This window comes from Alnus glutinosa, chromosome 6, assembly GCF_958979055.1.
Source record: "Alnus glutinosa chromosome 6, dhAlnGlut1.1, whole genome shotgun sequence".
In the NCBI taxonomy this organism is placed as follows: Eukaryota; Viridiplantae; Streptophyta; class Magnoliopsida; order Fagales; family Betulaceae; genus Alnus; species Alnus glutinosa.
The window spans coordinates 681,720-700,436 of NC_084891.1; the positions used below are offsets into that span (position 1 = coordinate 681,720).

The window sequence follows — 18,717 nt, forward strand, 5'->3', positions numbered from 1 at the left end:
TTTCTGAAAAAATATATTAACTATTTCTTAAATTTCTGAAAAAAATATATTAACTTTTTTTTAAAAAAAAAAAAATCAAAATTATGTCAACTAAATCTCTCAATTTATTAAATTAAAATGATTAAGTTGGAATTAAGTTGGGTTAGAGTATATGTTTAGGCTAATTTAGCCTTCATTTTCTTCCTACTAATAATCATTCCTCACATAGTTACATGCTGTCATAGCCAATGAGGAACTTCACCTTCTCACTTGTCTTCATCTCTAGAGAAAGATTAGCATCTAATGCATGTAGCAGTAGTTGCAAAACCCACATTCTGGTTTATTTATTTAATAAAATCATACAATTTTTCCAAGTTAGAGTGTGAAAAAATATTAAAAGGAGGTGGGGGATTTCTCTAAATTTTTTAAATTTGAAGCAAATAATGGTTTTAAGCTCAAATTTTGGCGGCGTGCATATTAGACTTTAAAGGTAATTTCTTTGGAATTGTAAAGTATTTCTTCAGCTACGCTGTCATTGTGTGTAGGGAAAATGCTTGATGGGGGATACTCATCCGTCCCCCATCACCCATTTATAATAAAAAAATAATTTTTTATTAAAAAAAGGCTCACAGGAGACTGATGAGTGTCCCCTGTGTAGCAAGCCTCTGTGTGTAGACCAACATATTTCAAGGTACTGTTCGGCTATAGGTGATCCAGGATACCTCGTAAAACAAAAGAAAAAAATTGGAACAAAATTTTTATTTCAGAGCGGTTACTAGTATTTATGGGATCATCATCTATGAACCAAAACTATTTATTTTTCCCCTTTACAAACTCTGCACTGACGTCAAAATCCTAATTAATTAAGCTGCCTCTGTTTTTGAACTGCAGGCTTGTCAACTCTACTCAATGGTTAGGAACAAGTCATCTGACTTGGAAGAAGCTATCTCGGTCTCTGATGGATAGGGAATGAAGGGCAAGGGTTTCTTCTGCATGTATGACGAACGCCACTCGTCAATGCATGTCATTTGACAAGGATCTAGACTGGGAAGAGCTTTCTTTTCTAGAAGTTTCAGAATCTTTTCAGTTTTGCCAAGAATGGAAACTGCATGCCTCACACTCTCCTCCCTCTGTTCAATGGCGCTGCTCAAACACTTCATGGATACAACACTGTGTATGTTAGTGAGGCAAGCACCCAGTATATCAGAGATCATGACAGTTACTGCTTCATATAATTTCTCACTCATCTGATAATCTCTGCTTTCACTTTTTAGCAGCATAGTTTGAGTTATTCTATACATGGAATTGGCAGCCAATACCTTGATGGGCCACTTCGAAGGTCTTCGCTTTAAACATTGAAGGCTATTTTGTTCCTTGTGGAACTCCACAAGCCTCGTCTTTGCAGCATCAGCAAGTTTTTGAAGTGTTTCCTTCATGGTTTTTCCTTGAAGGGACAATTTGTGGAGATCCACATCCAACCACTTGCGATAGAGTTCAACTCCTAGCCAGACAACCTCTGCTGCCCTTCTGATGTCGGTCAAATCTCCTTTTGCATCCAGGTTATCTATGAGCCTAACATACATCAGACCTTCATTCACACCACATATTAAGCCTTTGATTAATCCAGGGCTGATGTTTGGAAGTGATACTGCAATACTTGTCAATGTCACCACAGGAAGAGCCCAACAATTTGGTGGTTCTTCAGAATCTAGAGAAGGAACTTGGTTACTGTCAAACTCCCCCACTCCCTTGAATCCCTGTGTTGACATCTCCAACAGCTGTAAGAGGTATCTAGGCCGCCGCTTGTCACCTGTTATAACATAAATTAAATTATTAAATTCATCTTTTTCAATCGGTTTAAATTTTTAGAATAAGTAATAATTAAACATGGTACGAAGATAAAAGTCTTAAATTCGAACCATGTTTTGATCATTCACCTTTCATTTCGATTAAGTATTTAACTTTAAAAGTAATTTAACATTACCTTCCCGAATCCAATGATCAATAGGGTCACGGTTGCATTTCATCATCATCCCAACCAATTCATCCTCGCCTTCAAGATGCAAAACAAAACGGCTAAGATCCAGATTTGGGCAAGGCTGTGATTCGGAAGCTGATAATTCAGTGTTTGAAACACTCTTCTTGAATTCGAATTTCTTCCACAACTCTTTGCAGGAGTTGCGGCATAACAAGATCTGGGTGACAGAGAAAACAGAAATGAGGCAAATCAATTTGCTCATTATCACAATCCCAATCTGGACTCTGATACACAAGTTCAAGAATCGTTTTTTGGCATCATGGACAAGCTTCCTGTAGTGCCGCCTTTGAATTCTTCCCAAAATTAGCGGGCACTCTTTCATCTCCACTAGGCTCTGTACCCAGTAGTGCTCTACCTTAAATTCTCTGTATTTGCAGCTCTGCTTTCGACGTTTTGGGCAACTGTAATTGATGGCGACGAACCATCTACATGCTGGGGCTATCGTACCAACTCCTACTGCAACAGTCTGTGTAACAAGAATTAGAGTGGTCGACCATTTATAATCAGACTCTCCACTGCAGAATTTACACGACCATGGCAGAAAGTATGATCTAAGCATGGCTTCTGCTAAAGTTGCAGCACCCAGAAGACAGATTGCTCCAGAAGCGGTGCACGTCACTGAACGCGCCATCACAAACTGTGGACTACATGTATGAGACATCATCCAATATTTCATGACATCCTCTCTAAGGTTGTCGTTTGAGCTACCTTCTTTCAGAGCTAATTCGTTCTTCTTATTGTACTTGTATTCCAAATACTGCTTGGTGGTTGGAACGGTTAAAGCAGAGAAACACAAGATAAAAAGCAAAACAAGCATGATGAACATGATGGAAGCATGTTCTTGCAAGAAAACATAGATTACCCCAGTAGTTAATTGGATGCAGATATTCACAGCAACAGTAATAACAAGTATTCCCAAGGCCATGATGTTCATAAACATTTCTTTGTTCTCCATGGTTCCAAGAGAAGGCATAGAATTACCCATTACTGTGCAGATGAAAACCGTGCTGCTAAGCTTTGCAAGCTGATCATGGCGGCCAGGCATCGAGGTGTTTAGATCCACCGACAGTTTTATTGCTACGGCTAACAAAGTGAGGGAAGTGGCGTTGAGTGAAGAGAATTTGCAGGGGAACCAGAATTTCCGATTGCGGATTCCGTTGATGGCATCCGCAGCCATTCCGAGGAGGCAGGCCAGTGAAGCTGCTGCAACGTAGATGCCAATCCATGGCATTGGCTGGCTGAACTTTGTGTCATCCAGGCTCCCATTATTGCTGCAGCCGATCTTACCCATCTTCTTCCGTTCTTTGTATCTAGTTTTGTGTGATCCTTTTCCTGGAAGTGAGGGGTTTTGACTTTGGCTGTGCTATTGAATTATGTGATTACATGGTGAAAATGGTATGCAGTGAATTCACTGTTTAATATAATTATTATATATGTGAGTTGTTGGTAGTGGAGTCAATAGAAAAAATATATATATATATTGGAATTAGTGGATATCATTATAAGTAAATTCTTTGGGGGCCCCTTGATTGACTTGAGCTAATCAAGTCTTGAGTGTGGCCCCAGCCTTTTATGGCTGATTTTTTGATCTTCTTTCTGTACCTCTTTTTTCTCATCCGTAGCATTACTTCACGAAGGCTCAGAGAATTTAAAGGATTATCTCTTTTTGTATAATTCTCTTTCAAATAAAAGTAAAATTTGAGTGTATTGAAATTTTTGAATTTGAATATTTTTTTCTTTATTATTATCACATGTACTTCACTTTTTGTTAGTAAATATTTTTTGGGTCGTCTCCGCCTGTAAATACAGGCTTATTAAGTTGAAGCACTTAAATTTTAATATTTTATATTATTGTATTATTTTTTATTATGCTATTTTTTACTTTATTGGAATCCTTAAAATTAGTTTTGTCCCAATAACTTTTATGTCTTTGATTAGACATTAGACCCACCCTGCATTATAGCTAGAAAGTTATTCACTAACAAAAAGTGACTAAAACGACGTCTATCACGTGTCTATTGTCTTACTAAAACGACGTCGTTTCGTTCTATGTTGATTCGGTTAATCGGTCGAAATAGAATTCGGTTCGGTTCGGTTCGGTTACCACTTAAAAGGCTGTTCGGTTCGGTTCAGCTGCCGCTTAAAAGGCGGTTCGGTTCGATTCGGCTGCCGATCCGGCTTTCGGAATAAAATTTTATACCGACTACCGAACCGAAATTAGTCGGTTAAAGTCGGTATGCGGTCGATGGCAGTTCGGTTCGGTTCGGTAAGCGGTCGGTAGGCGGTAGGCGGATAATTTGCCCACCCCTAATGTATGATAGATGGATTGAGGTCCCTACAATTCTAGAATTGCAGGGCATATGATTCCTTCTATCCAAACCGTTCGTTCAAAATGAATGGTGTGAATTGAACCACGTAAGCATTCATTTAAAAGAGAAAAAAAAAAAAAAAAATCAAAATAAGGTATTTCCTTCATTTTCGGTTGGCTATATGATTTCAAAGTTGAACCAATTAATTGACTTAAAACTTGGTTTGTTTAGTTACGTTTTAGAGGAACACTGTTCGAACTTCTGACATTGGGTTGAAAATAATAGACTTATTTATTTATTTATTTGACTTCCTATTTAGACTTCTTGATGTCAAAAGATAGTATTGATTCATTGAACTATTGATCCTAAGCCAGAAACAAGAATATTTGCACTTTTAACCTTTGAAAAAACTGAATTAAGGAAGACTGCTTAATTATTTTAATGAAGAAGGAGTTGATGCAAAAGTGAATTACAACAGCAAATCAAGTAAGATAGGCTATGCATGCCCTCCTTTTCAAGAGCTTTTAAAATTCAATGTTATATTACTAGTAGCAAGCCTAGATAAATTTTACAGGGGCAAATAGTCAAATGCATGTAATATTATATTTTTTTGCTAAACATTTTACTATTCAACAAAAAATCTACTTAACTCTTAAGTTTTTGTGTTTTTTTACATAATATATAAGTTTTATTTGACAAATACGATAAAGTGATATAAGAGATAAAAAAAAATAAAATTAATATCATGAGAAGTTTTTGTTGGCAAGCACATCAAAACATGTGGTTGTGGATGACCGATAAAAACAATGAAAAATGTGTGGTAATGACAGTGGTCTTATCTTGTCTTCACAATTAAAAAAAAAAAATCTTGTAGAAAAGAAGAAAAAGAAAAAAGAAAAAAAGAGTTCTCAAGAGTTATAAATCGAGAAAATAGTAGATAAAAATCCTACCACCCATCACGGTGGTTAGCATCTTAGTGTTTGTGTCTTTACCTTGGTTTAATGAGTGCAAAAATTTGCTGGAATGAGAGACTGAGAGGCCAGATGCGAGAGGTGGGGGTGGTGGTGGTGGTCAAGCAAACAAGCATAGCGGTCTTGGCCCTCTTACCACCTGGTTGCTAAAAAAATTTGTATAGCTTTTCAAGAAATGATTTTTGTAATTTGCTGGAATTAAGAGAATAATATTTTTTATTTTTTACTTTTGTATAGCTTTTTAAGAAGTGATTTTGGTAATTTGCTGGAATTATGAGAATGATATTTTTTAATTTTTAATTTTAAATCCGTGTTCCTAGATTGACGGTTGATTTTTCAATGTGGAGTTCTAGAGTCTCCCAAATGGTGAAATAATGCGTTGTTTTTTTTTTTCTTGTGCAAAAGTGTTGTGTTCTTGGGCCTCTAATGATCGATTTTTCTGTGGGAGTTGGAGTAAGGGAGAGATAATGCACATTATTGTCTTAGTAATCTTTGTTTTCTTAGGCTTTAACGATTGATTTTTCAATAAGAGTTAGTATTCCAAAACAGAGATAATGTACTATTTTTTTTTTCTTTAAATAGTTGTGGACTTGTTTTTTTCAAACTTTGTTTCAGTTTCACAGAGCCTTCCTCTATCTTTTACAGGGTCTCATGGGGCCTTCTTCCATCTGTTTCACGAGGCCTTCTTCCATTGGGGGCCTCGGTCGCCTAGTGAAATAGCCCGCTCTAACTAATGGCACAAGAACACATACGTACTTTCAAGAAGACCAAACCATAATATAGTATGTTAGGACACACTCAACCAAACTATCTTATATTAATCACTCACACTCGTGATATATTTTCAATGTGAAACCCAATCTTTCTACACTTACCCGTCGTGTACTCAACAACCATATGATTACCACTTAACATTCCTGCTTATGCTGAAAATTGAGGTTCAAGTAGAAAAGTACATAAACAAACTGAACAAGCTGTCACAATTTGAAGCTTAACCCCTCGCCTCCCCCCCCCCCCCCCCTTGTTTACCCATGCAACTCTCCTTTCGCTTCCTAAAAGCTACAATTTTACTAAATATATTGATTAATTAATTCAAAGCCAAGGCTTCAAAGACATACGCAAGAGATACAGAAGAGAGTTAATAGTATATATATATATATAATAGATGAAAATAGTTCAACTTACATTTACATATCAAGTTTTCAGTGTTGTGACATACTTGATGAGCATGCCAATAACTTCGTGTGAGATCCTTGATGCTGATTCGTTCAAGTTTCGAATCTTCCCTTCAGTTTCCTCTTCAAGTCGTTTTACATTAGACACCGAGCTCCCACTTGTATATGAAGATTAGAACCGAAAACGAGAAAGAACAAAGATTCAAAATTCAAATCAAGCTAAACAGAAAAGCTCAAGTTTTGCTTGCGCAAAAAGTGGTTGATAAAGCCTTCATGATAATTCTGATGAGTACTTGATAAAGCTTTAGACATCATGAGTTGATGGCAACAGCAGTGCTTATATAACAATAAGACAGCAGTGAAGAGGTATTGATACCTCAGAGGTTTTTTTTTTGGAACTCAGCTTCCAGATGAGAGCGATAAAGTGCCACTTCCCTCTCAGCTTCTTCTTTTGCTTGCTTCAACCTTGCTATCTTCACTGACGAATGTAATGTCAAATGGGAATTCATACGAGAACAGAAGAAATAAAGAAAAGTGAGATAGAAAATAAAGGCAGTAAATGGAGCTTAAAACGATGAGGCGTTTAAGAATATTAATTAAATAATTAAATTCATCATTTTTTATACGCTTAAATAGCTTTTGAAATAAGTAGTGATCGATTTAGTACGTAATATGGAACTCTCAAGTTAAGTTCATGATTTTAGACAGTGAACATTTGAATTTAGCTTTTACAGTTTCTAGCAATGGAAACAATGTGTTGGGCCTCCTGCTCTGTAATTAACAGCATCTGAATGCTTCCTTGTCCTTTAAAGGAATCCATCTATCTATCTATATGTGTGTGTGTGTGTGTGTGTGTGTGTGTGTGTGTGTGTGTGTGTGTGTGTGTGTGTGTGTGTGTGTGTGTGTGTGTGTAGGAGCTATGAAAGCTTAACCTGCAGAAGGAAGAAAGATTGATAAGTACCCTACGTACTAATAATTACCAATTAAAAATAAGAATTCGGCATGGATCCTGTAATTCAATAACATGACATTTCTTGTTATTGAATTTTGACGCTCAAGATTCAAACCCACTATTTTCAACACAAAACTCGAGATGTCTTTGATCGTCCATATTCAATAACAGGAGATGTCCCGTTAATCAAAAGCATGAATTAATCACTAAGGTTTCAAGTCTCAACTTTGGGTGAAATCATTGTTAGTCCAAAGATGATATATAATACAACAGCCAAGAGAAGTTTAGAAATTTATCACTGCATCAAAAGAAATTCCTTAAAAAATTATCATGAAGAACTATAATGAGATGCAACAATCTGCAAGAAAAAGTATTGGGAGAGATAAACAAAATAATGCACATTTCAGATACCAAAACACCTAAAAGAATTGAATGGTACATAAAAAAAGATATGAATGCAAGGGGTATAATATTGTGGGCCTTTAATTAGGTTAGTGGGCTTTTCTTGTAAAGAAGTTAGTTTTGATGAGCATTTTTTATTTTGTAATTTTGTTAAGGTGTTGGGCTTCATTGAAAGTAAGATAAAGAGTTAAGTAGAGAGTAAATAAAGAATAAGTAAGTAATGACATGGTAATAGCAAAAGGTTATAGAAGATCAGCCGGCAACATTCTATTATCAACCGATTAGATCAATAAGAACAACCCAATCGGCAGAGAATGGGAGAGAGAAAAAAAAAAATTATGTCTGAAGTTGTTATTGGAAATCACCTGGAGATTGACCAATCTCGAATATGCTCTTATCATTTCAATACAAGTTTATCTAGTATTTATCATCATCAATCCATGATCTTCAATCCATATTTCACTAAATATCCATTTCAATCGTATTTCCATACACAAACACAAAAAATATACATAAACCAAGAAAAACCCATTACATGTGGATTTGATGAGAATCATTCAACACATGTTTTGTAACTAAAGAAAGTACAATATTACAAACAAAATGCAGAAAGAGGGGCATTTAAACATTTCACAAATATTGATTCCTCCCAATCTTCACACATAGTATAGAAATGGCTTCGCATAATTTCCATGATTTCGAAAACAATGACAAACTATTTTAATATATATACACAGAACAATATCCATGTCCCCGCCTATAATTAGGATTGTTTTCTTTAAACTCAAATTACTGATCATGAAATCACTTTTTGTTTCTAGGTAATTCTTTGTTAAATTATTAATCAAATAATTAAATTCATCTTCCTATCCATTTAAATTTTTGAGACAATAGATAATTTAACATAATATTAAAACAATAATCTTAATTTAACATTAAATCATCATTTTCTATTAACATAAACTTTTTAATCAATGATTTAACATCCTTTACTCCGCACTCAACAGCTTTTAATTATTAGAGAACAAGAGTGACCATAGTCAGGGGAAAATATAAGATTCATTAATTACCTGAATGAAATTGCAGAAGAATTAATTATATATGTACTTGAAACGCCCTCAGAAAGGAGGGTGCTTGGAGAAGAGAATGAGAGAGGGAGAGCTTTCTTCTCCAAGGTTAATGGGGATTAGTTTGTTTTCCTAGTAAAAACGTCAAACGTAACAAGTGTACACTTTTTGAGACATTACACAAGCTGCTCAAATTAAGGACATTTAGATTGCCATTACTGTACGTCCAATAGCTGAATCTAAAATGGGACTATTGAGAGCTGTTTCGTTAGCATTTCGCAAAACAAAAAATAAGCCACTTCACATATACATGATCATTGTTTGGAATAATTCCGCTCGGCCTGACCCATTCAAAAGATTATGGGCCTCTAAACTCACATTGGCCCAATGAGGATTGTAGGCCTTGAGCCTGCATAGCATGAGTCCTCGGGCACAGAGTTTGGGTCCTTGGAAGTCCCGGGAAGAGACTGCCTTGGGGACCGACATGACCATCCAGAAGCGGTAGTGATTGCATGTGATCCCGGGAAATTCAAGATCAAATCTAGTTCTACAAAATCCAAGACCAGATTTAATCCTGAATAATCTGCCTAAAATCTTACCCTGAGATAAGTAAGGAAAGAGTTCCAATTCGAGTAGAGGAATGATTCCTAATGCAATCCGAACTCTGATGGTGCTTCTAGGTCAAGATGAGAGCAGAAAACCCTAATGTAAGTTTGCTTATACCTTTCAGCCTATAAATAGGATCTTACACCAAGCATAAAAAAAGACTGATTTATTGTGCTGTAGCATACTTCTCTATCATAAACTTACTTAAACATTAGAGTAAGATCCATCGGCAACTCCGATGTGTTCTGGTGAAAGTGTTTATCTTTGCAGCGATCACGAATTCAAGGGACGTGAAAAACATCGTAGAACATGTAGTTCACGATGTTGGTTATATTTGCTAACTTTTTTGTGTTATATATTTTGTTCTCTCTCCTTAAAACAAAAATATTAACAAACACAAAATACTCTTAAAAACACAAAAATAGTTTTCACATTTATGTCACATTAGAACACTTTTTCATTTTTTATTTTTTTTATTTATTTTTTTTAAAAAAAAAATTCCCCAAAACACATTAAAAAAATAGAATCATTATTTGTAAATTAAACTTTTTATGCACACATCTCATTTGTACTGTTAAAATGGATTGTTTAGATTGATTGACAACTCTCATGGACAAATAAAAGAAAAAAAACCTAAGTAGCGGCTGAATAAAAGAGAGAAGAGTATCATTTTTCTCAAACCTAAGTATTTGGTATTAATATATTGGTATTAAATTTTGGCTCCTCCTAACATCTATAGACACAGTAATAGCCGTAACCAGTTGTAAATTGAGGAATTTATTCAAGATTTATTTAGAAGAGTTCCTATTATACAAGCAAGTGATCAAAAGTAAAGATTTCCCCAAAATTCATTTTCTTCTCCGTCAATTTTGAAAAATACAGCCCAAAATAAATGATCAAATACCTTTAACAAACGTGTAAGTCTTTTTTTATTTTATTTTATAGATTAACAAACGTGTAAGTCATTCCTTGTATATTCCTATATATATATATATATATATATATATATATATATATCATCAAGTTCAATGTGTGAACCACAAATCAATAATTTAACAAAATTGGAAAGAAAATTCGGCTGATTGGCTAGAATTAAATTATTTAGAACTTATTATACACGAAACTTTCTTAAAAAAAAAAAAAAAAAAAAAATTTATGTGGGATGAATCATGCGTTCCTACGCCATCTAATGATTCTAGTTTTAATTTATTTATTTAATTTCTTCAGAGAATTAGTATAAATATGGGATGTTAAGTACTCTTCAAAACTTACAGGGAAAGTACTTAATATGGCTAGCAGCAAAGTTAGTGTTGTGGTTCTCCTCCTAGTGTGTGGTATGCTCTCACCACTCTCCATTTATTATAAACTCTTCTTTCTTTTGTTTTTTTTTAGACTGACATATGTTCTTAGTGTAAGAACACAAAGCTTTGATACATGTAAGAATACATGATCTAACAGAGATATGAGAGTAAGAAAGAGAGACACATACAATTAAAGTGGTTCGGTCTATGGCCTACATCTACTCGTCAAAGCTTTTTTCTTGGCTATATCTTTCCTTTTTTATTTATTTGATTGTATACAATAAACTATTTCTCTAGAAATAGTTTAAACGTCGTTGTTGTCTCTTCTACTTCTACATTAACAACAATAAATCTAATTTATCATCTTGTAACTATTATCTGTTGAGTGCTTGTAACTCTTGTCTCAATACTTAGAACACATGATTTTATTTTATTTATTTATTTTTTGGATTTGGCTTGTTATATTTAAGGCCATTGATTTTATTTTATTTTCTGTGTTTAATTTGTTGATTATATTGATTATTAGGTGTAACTCTGCTGGGAGTATTCAATCCGAAGAATGTGGTTGCGAGCCAGGCTTGCCCAGAGAGTTGCTTGTGCGTGTCGTACATGACTTGCGGCAATTCAGACCAGAAACTTGATAATGGCTGCAACTGCTGCTTAGCGCCAAAGGGCTGCACTCTTCACCTCTGCAGCAATACTACACTTCTCTGTGATGGGAATTGAAGGGTGGATATCTATCCCCACCCCCGTGTGTTTTTTAATATTCCCTTTAATTGGAAATAATATGAAATAAATATTAATAATCATAATGTTAATAAAAATAAAACTAAAGAGACTTTCTTTGTCTCTCTATTAATGTTATGTGCAATTGAACGTGTTTTTAATTCGGCTATTTAAATACTGTTGAATTACTATTCTTTCTTCTTATATGAACATGATCCGGATTGACTCCAACTTGGTCCTTAATGTGAGAGGGTCCCGATGACGCCCACCTTATAGAGAAATATTATGGAGGATTAGATAGAACACGAAAGGCTCGTAGATCTTTGATCAATTGTGTCGAAGTTGGACAAAAACCTTTTAGAAATTCAAATTTGTGCAATGTTGTTCAAACGAGATGGAATCTACACGTGGCAATTACTGGAGTACATGGGAGAAATAGTGGATGTCTGAGATTAAAATCTGAGGAATCTCGTTCTAACGAAAATGGCATCTCTACTTTTTCTTTGCCTTGTACGAGAGTTAGGTAAAAATCAGTAATCAAAATTTGCGCACATACGTGTTAGGCGAGACGTGACTCTTAATTTAATGTGGATGTAACGTTTTCGTTAGAACGTGCGAGGTGAAATTTAACCTTGCAAATGGAGTTTGTTAAACTGCTGAATGTAAAACTGAGATATTTACATAACTGTCATAGTCATGATTAAGTCCAACAAAGAACGGTAGCAAATCATACAATTGTCACAATTTTCAACTCATAGTGCCCATTATCTTGTAGCGCAAAAGGTTGACCTTGACTTGATCACAGTTTAAGTCAATTTTTGCTTGCTGCATAATCGGAGTCAATTATTGCTGCATCACAGGACCCCACAGGTCAGGTTGAGGACAAAAAAATAAATTAGGGTTGAATGTTACAAACATAATTTAATTCATCTATTTATTTTTATCTCCTATAAATACCAATATTAACACTACAAAGAACTGATAGGAAAACATGGCTAAATACAGTGGGGTGACAGTTCTCCTTATTATATATGGTAAGCTCCAGTTCTCTTCTAAATCCATATTAGTTTTCTCTTCTCTCCCTTTTCTTGTTTAGCTTCATGATGCTGAGAGGGCGTGTGTCTCTGCCTGAGCAAAAGCCCTCCGACTAAAGCAATTTGCTCGGACGGGCAGGTGAGGGTCTGCTCAGACAAAGAGCCCTTACTCGAAAAGGGGACTCATCAAGGTCCTCTCATGACATCCTCTGTCCGATTGTAGAGGGGATCTACAATACTAGTTGCGAATAAATGAGTTAAAGGGTTATTAATAAAAAAGATTAGATAGCAGATATATCTAAGTTTAGCTACCTTTGCCCATGTGGATTGTATTTCCTTTGTAATTAAGTTTTTGAAGGCGTTTTCTTTCTTTTGTGAATGAGCAAATTAAAGGTGCAATTTTACTGGGCATCAATCCGGAGAAGACGAGGAGCGTCGTCAAAGCTTGCCCACTTTATTGCTTAGACGTGGAGTATATGACTTGCCAATCTTCTGGTGAAGAGAAGCTTAAACCACACTGCAACTGTTGCTTAGCTCCAAAGAATTGCACACTTCACCTCGCCGATGGGACTCGGGTCTCTTGTAAATAATTGAATTGAAGGATTGGAGGGTCATGAGGGGACGAATATTCTAGTTATCCTTTTGCAATTTCATGTTTGGAATTGCAGTTGCATGTGTTGACTAGTTATGAAGTGATCTATTTTATAATTGATGGTTAAAGAATAAAAATATTAGATTTTATTGTCTATATATGTTCTTTTTAACATGGTAATTACCAATAATTAAATCCCTCAATGCATGACTTATCAAAGCTTTTAGAGGGTCTGTGTGTAAGTGGAAGTGAGTTAGGCATTTTTATGTTTAGAGATTTAAAATAAAAAATAAAAAATAAAACGAATTTTTTTAAGCTTTTCTTTTAATTTTTAAATTTGGGCACCCTTAGTTTTTTTTTTTTTTTTTTTTTTTTTTTTTTTTTTTTTTTTTTTTCTAATTTGGGGGGTCATTGTTCAAACTGAAAGTTTGTAGAGAACATTATCAATTAAATGGTAATTTGAGAGAAATATACAGACTTTACCCTTATTTTTATTTTGTTGAGATCAAAAAATAGAAGTCACGGATGTTATAAGTCGTGTGCGTGAGCGTAGGCTTTGGTACGTCTATTGTGTTTGTGTGCATGTAAATGACACAAGTTGAAGGTATCTCGCGTTCTTAATTATTAATATGATACTTTGAGCTTGTGTCTTAATTAATTGTGCACACATGGCACATGTCACAAGCCATACTCTTAACGTTAAGGTTTTAGTTTGTCATGTGCCCTTTCATGCAGAACACAAGCTGGAGTGCTGCGCGTCCCTAGTTACTGATGTGGTACCCCAGCTTGTCTTCTATGCGTACAAGACATATAGGGTACAAGCCAGCCATACTTGAACTCAAGACTTTAGTTTGTATCGCTCCTGTACCCGTGTACATAGGACACCAGCTGAGATGCCACGAGTACAAGTGTAAACCAACATGTATGCTACTGGTCTATACTCATATATATTATCACATTATTTAAAATTTTAAATTAAATGTGACACCATATTCAAAAGATATGGCACCCTAAATGCAATAAAATAGATCGATACTCTCGGTTTTAAGCAAAATGGAGATGATCATATTCACACAACATCACCCTTTTTAGTTGCATATTGATTTTCTTGAAACATTAATTTTTGACAAATTGCAAACTAAAATGGAAGTCTTCTCAAATGGAACGCATGCATCATCCAGAACTGATGAGGATCTGCATAAGCGCCTTGAGTACGCATGCATTTTATAAAAACCATTCAATCAATCTTGAGCGGTCCGGATAAATTAAGAGAAAATAAAAATGGATGAAGAAAAGGATAATAAGACAAATAAAGCATATTAACATCTAGACTCTTAGAGAAGCAAAAGAACCAGAAATTAAAGTGACCAGCTGTTTGAAAATTATAATTCTTAATTATATAATTAAATGGACTAACTAACAAGTATATCAAATAGAGTACCTAATCTGATTTCAATGAAAAAGAGCATATGCTTTTAAGTTGGAAATTTTTATATCTGAGCAAATGAGGAACTTGATTATATTCCACCATTGTTGCCTTCTAAAATATGATTCTTGTAAAGTTGACTTTGGTGCATGCAAACCATGTACATCATGATTTCATACCTGATGTGATCACAACTCCTAAGAGTTGAATGTACCAACTTCATTTAAAAAAAAAAAAAATTTCTTCGAAGGATTACTATAAATATGATACGTTAATGTCTCGAGATTTATAGAGAAAATATGGCTTCCGAAAACAAAGTTGGTGTAATGTATCTTCTCATTTTGTGCAGTAAGCTCCTACGTACCCCAATTCAATTGTTGTCATCTTGATTTATTTTCTCTTTTCTTTGTTTAGCTTATACTTTCTTCTCGATTGATTTTTATTTTTGATAATCGAGTGTCCATAGATAGCTACATAACAATGACAAGATCGATGCATAATGCATGCATGATATTCAACACACACCTATGGATATATCTTGGAAAATGTTTGGTGTACAACAGCTTTTCCTACAATTTCTTACAAACTAACGTGTAGCAGTTCACATGACACCTCTATGTCAGGCATAATTAAATTTAATTGTTTGGTGGCTAACTTAATAAGTGTTATATATACTTACAAACTGACTTCGCAGTTCACATGCAAAACACTTTCACATCGGTTATAATTAAATTTATTTATTTAGTAATTACCGTAAATAAGTGTCATATATTGACATCGTTTAGCACACAATAGTTTCTCAAATGTTTTGTTTTCTTGATCTTTCGATGAGTAGGTGCAATTCTACTGAGCGTCAATCCAACAATTGCGAGCGCAAGAACAATATGCCCACCATGCTTACCAATTAGTGCAGGTGCATATATGATCTGCCCATCTTCGAGCAGTAAGCAACTTAATCCACTCTGCAATTGCTGCTATGCTCCGAAAGGCTGCACCATTTACTATGCTTCTGGAACACCAATCTGCACTGCCACTTAAATGGATCGATGGGATGCGATCTTGAACATGTTTGCTAGTACTCACATTTGGTTTGCAAAATAAAGTTGTCTGTATGTTGTTATATAGAGACAATGAATTGTGTCGTATTATCGGCTTATTTGTATTTGTATTGCCTATATTGCATTTGTACCTCTACTGTCTACAGTATCATGTCGTTTCATATATAGACCCTTTAGCGGTTTGGTATCTTGTACAATAAAGATTTTTAGCCTTTTGTACTATCATTGTGCGTGCGAATTGAGATCACTTTAATTCAATGGGTACGGTGTTCTTTTATTTATTTTGTATCTTTTTCTTAACTCAATTTCTCCTTTTATTTATTTTGTATCTTTTTGTTAACTCAATTTCTCTAACATTTCTCAAGTCTGTTGGTTGCTTTAATTGTTTAAGCACAATACTCTCCAACGAAGTTCTAACTATATTAACACAAGTTGGGGTGTCATGCATCCCTAATTACTAATGTGACATATCCAACTTATGTCTGGTGCATACAAATTATTAATGTTGCATCTCCAATTTACGTCCTATGCACACATGATACTGGATGCAAGTTATACTCTAACTTAAGGATTTGGTTTGTGTCATAAGCTTGTCCACACATGACTCAAGTTGAAGTTGCCATATGTCCTTAATTACTGATGTCATACCCCCAACTTACGTTTTGCTCGCACGGGATACAAGTCGCAAGCCATACACCATCTCAAGCTTGCGGAGGTAGGTGCCACATTGGTCGTTATGTCAGTTTGTAGAGGATTTTAGTAAAAGTTTAAATACCCTTAGCAACACTCCATACTGTATTCCAAAGCTGGCGATATCTTTGACTAGAGTGCCACTAACGGTACAACAACTTCTTTACAAACTAACGTAATAATCTACGTGACATTTATCATATTAGCCACTAAAAATTGTATAGAGGTTATATAAAAACTGTAATACCCCATGCATCTTCACTTCAACTAGAATTGATGACTTTTCGACCATATTTATTTCAAAAGATGAGTACATGCGCTAAAAAAAAAACTTTACTGGCAATATGTTTGGGGGCCTCAATCTGGTTATGATATTATATTCATTGGAACTTCCCTTTTGAAGTGAAAAAAATTAACTTTTTAATGTATATTACGTTGTAACTAAAATACCCTGGACGCTATTATAATCATCGTCCCTAATAAGTTCCGAAATAGGATACTCTTTATTTTATAGTTAAAATTTTATTTTGTTGTATTTAATTGTATACATGGTACCACGTTATTTAAAGATTTTATACGAGAAAAACTTCAATTATCACCCATGATCTTTCAATACTTTTGCAATCATACTCATAAACTTTAAAAAGTATCAATTTAGAGTATCAATTTTTCAATTTTATTAATTCCCTTAGAATTTTTCATTAAATCCTAACAAAAAGGTGTCTAAATTCATAAAATGCCCCTCCATTTTTTTAGGAAAAAAAAAAAGAAAAAAAAATAGCAACGATTTAAGCGTTGGTCAGGATTTAAAGGAATTTGCGAAAGTACCCATGCCTGAATTTTTGAAACTTTTTTAATATATTTTTTTTAAAAAAAAAACAACAGAGGTATTTTAGAATTTTGATAGGATTTAACAGAAAATCTTAACCGAGTGTTGAAATTGAAAAAAATTGAAAGATTGATACTCCAAATTGAAACTTTTTAAAATTTAAGGATATGATTACAAAAATGATGAAAGATCAGATGTGGTAAGTGAAGTTTTATCGTTTAAATGATATGGCAACATATACGGCATTAATTCTTTAAATTCAATTTGAACCAAGGATTCAACCTTCTCCCTTTTTTTGTTTTTTGTTTTTTTGGGTATTAATTACTTGACCAAAGAGATTATTGAAACACACTCTTTACTAGCTAGTGATTAGCGGAAACTCTATTCCGTAAAATTGTAGAAAAATTTCTCTGGTAAGCTTCGATCGAGTGGATTTTCTCATCTTAGGAAGGCCTTGTTTGCTGGTCGACTCGGGGAGGCTTTCTTCAATTCACACGCCTTTGCTAACAAAACCTTTGTATCATTAAGGAGGCAGATTTTGCTGTGGTTGTTTGTTGCAAAACTAATTTCCTTGGAATGTTAATTTTATAGATTTAATGGTGTACATAGATAAAATAATATTAGAAACTATATTTTTTATTTGACAATGTGGTATTGAAAATCAGCCCCAGTATTTGAAAGAAAACATAAACCTAAAAGAAATTAAAAATAAAGAGCGGAATAATAAAATAGAGATGAAAAATTTTATGTAGTTCGGTCTATGACCTACGTCTACATGATAAAACTAAAATAGTTACATTATACTCTTATTGCTAGATCGATGAGTATATAATACAAAATGCTCTATTTATAGAGCTTACACATGAAATATTATCCTAATCAAATCCCTTAATTTAAATTGATTTAATATAATCAAATCCCTAAATTCAAGGTAATTAATCTAATATTTATTAAATGCAATACAATTATCATCGAATCTCTAACTTCAGGGTAATCTAAAAATACTTTAAATATATAGAAAATAATTTAAGGGGCTAAATAATATTTAACCCAAATAAAAACTTAACTATAAATTTAGTTACTCTCAGTTTCAAGTGAAATAGAGATGATCATATTCACACAACATCACCCTTTTTAGGTGCATATTGATTTTACTTGTAACATTAATTTTAGACAAATTGCAAACTAAAATCGAAGTCTTCTCAATTGCAACACATCATCCAAAATTGACGAGGATCTGCATAATTAGCACTTTGAATTTGCATTTTATAAAAATCATTCCGCCATTGTTAGAGAAGCAAAAGAAATGGATGAGGAAAAGGATAATAAGACAAATAAAGCATATTAACATCTAGACTCTTAGAGAAGCAAAAGAACCAGAAAAGTGATGATTAGCTGTTTGAAAATTATAATCCTTAATCACATAAATAGACTAACTAACAAGCATATCAAATGAAATAGTACTCCAATCCGATTTCAATGAAAAAAAGCATTTGCTTTTAAGTTGGAAATTATTATATGAGCTAAAGAGGAACTTAATTGGTTAGATTCCGTCATTGTTG

At 34.1% G+C, this 18,717-nt stretch overlaps 2 protein-coding genes and 2 long non-coding RNA genes across 4 annotated transcripts; 2 read left to right on the forward strand and 2 right to left on the reverse strand.

The window, feature by feature from the left end:
• Positions 1-659: 659 nt before the first annotated feature.
• Positions 660-3,405, reverse strand: LOC133871833 (uncharacterized). Its single transcript, XM_062309271.1, has 2 exons — positions 1,964-3,405; positions 660-1,789 (listed from the first exon to the last, which is right to left on the reverse strand). The coding sequence occupies exons 1-2, from the start codon at positions 3,306-3,308 to the stop codon at positions 882-884; spliced, it is 2,253 nt and encodes a 750-aa protein (XP_062165255.1). The 5' UTR covers positions 3,309-3,405; the 3' UTR covers positions 660-881.
• Positions 3,406-6,491: 3,086 nt separating this feature from the next.
• LOC133870196 (V-type proton ATPase subunit G1-like) lies at positions 6,492-7,298 on the reverse strand. Its single transcript, XM_062307267.1, has 3 exons — positions 7,205-7,298; positions 6,858-6,950; positions 6,492-6,643 (listed from the first exon to the last, which is right to left on the reverse strand). The coding sequence occupies exons 1-3, from the start codon at positions 7,290-7,292 to the stop codon at positions 6,492-6,494; spliced, it is 333 nt and encodes a 110-aa protein (XP_062163251.1). The 5' UTR covers positions 7,293-7,298.
• A 3,429-nt stretch (positions 7,299-10,727) lies between these two features.
• On the forward strand, positions 10,728-11,687 carry LOC133870844 (uncharacterized). Its single transcript, XR_009900798.1, has 2 exons — positions 10,728-10,833; positions 11,327-11,687. It is a non-coding gene; the product is annotated as an uncharacterized LOC133870844 (long non-coding RNA).
• Positions 11,688-14,823: 3,136 nt separating this feature from the next.
• LOC133870289 (uncharacterized) lies at positions 14,824-15,917 on the forward strand. The gene is made up of 2 exons (XR_009900684.1): positions 14,824-14,926; positions 15,414-15,917. It is a non-coding gene; the product is annotated as an uncharacterized LOC133870289 (long non-coding RNA).
• Positions 15,918-18,717: the final 2,800 nt, after the last annotated feature.

Excerpts from the sequence above, each read along its gene's own strand:
- LOC133870196 (XM_062307267.1), bottom strand. The coding sequence starts at position 7,292 with ATGGATTCCTTTAAAGGACAAGGAAGCATTCAGATGCTGTTAATTACA. Across the intron at positions 6,951-7,204 it reads TGTTTCCATTGCTAGAAACT|TGAAGATAGCAAGGTTGAAG; the intron begins GTAAAAGCTAAA and ends TACATTCGTCAG. Across the intron at positions 6,644-6,857 it reads AGCTGAGTTCCAAAAAAAAA|CTTCATATACAAGTGGGAGC; the intron begins ACCTCTGAGGTA and ends TTCGGTTCTAAT.
- LOC133871833 (XM_062309271.1), bottom strand. The coding sequence starts at position 3,308 with ATGGGTAAGATCGGCTGCAGCAATAATGGGAGCCTGGATGACACAAAG. Across the intron at positions 1,790-1,963 it reads TGATCATTGGATTCGGGAAG|GTGACAAGCGGCGGCCTAGA; the intron begins GTAATGTTAAAT and ends ATGTTATAACAG.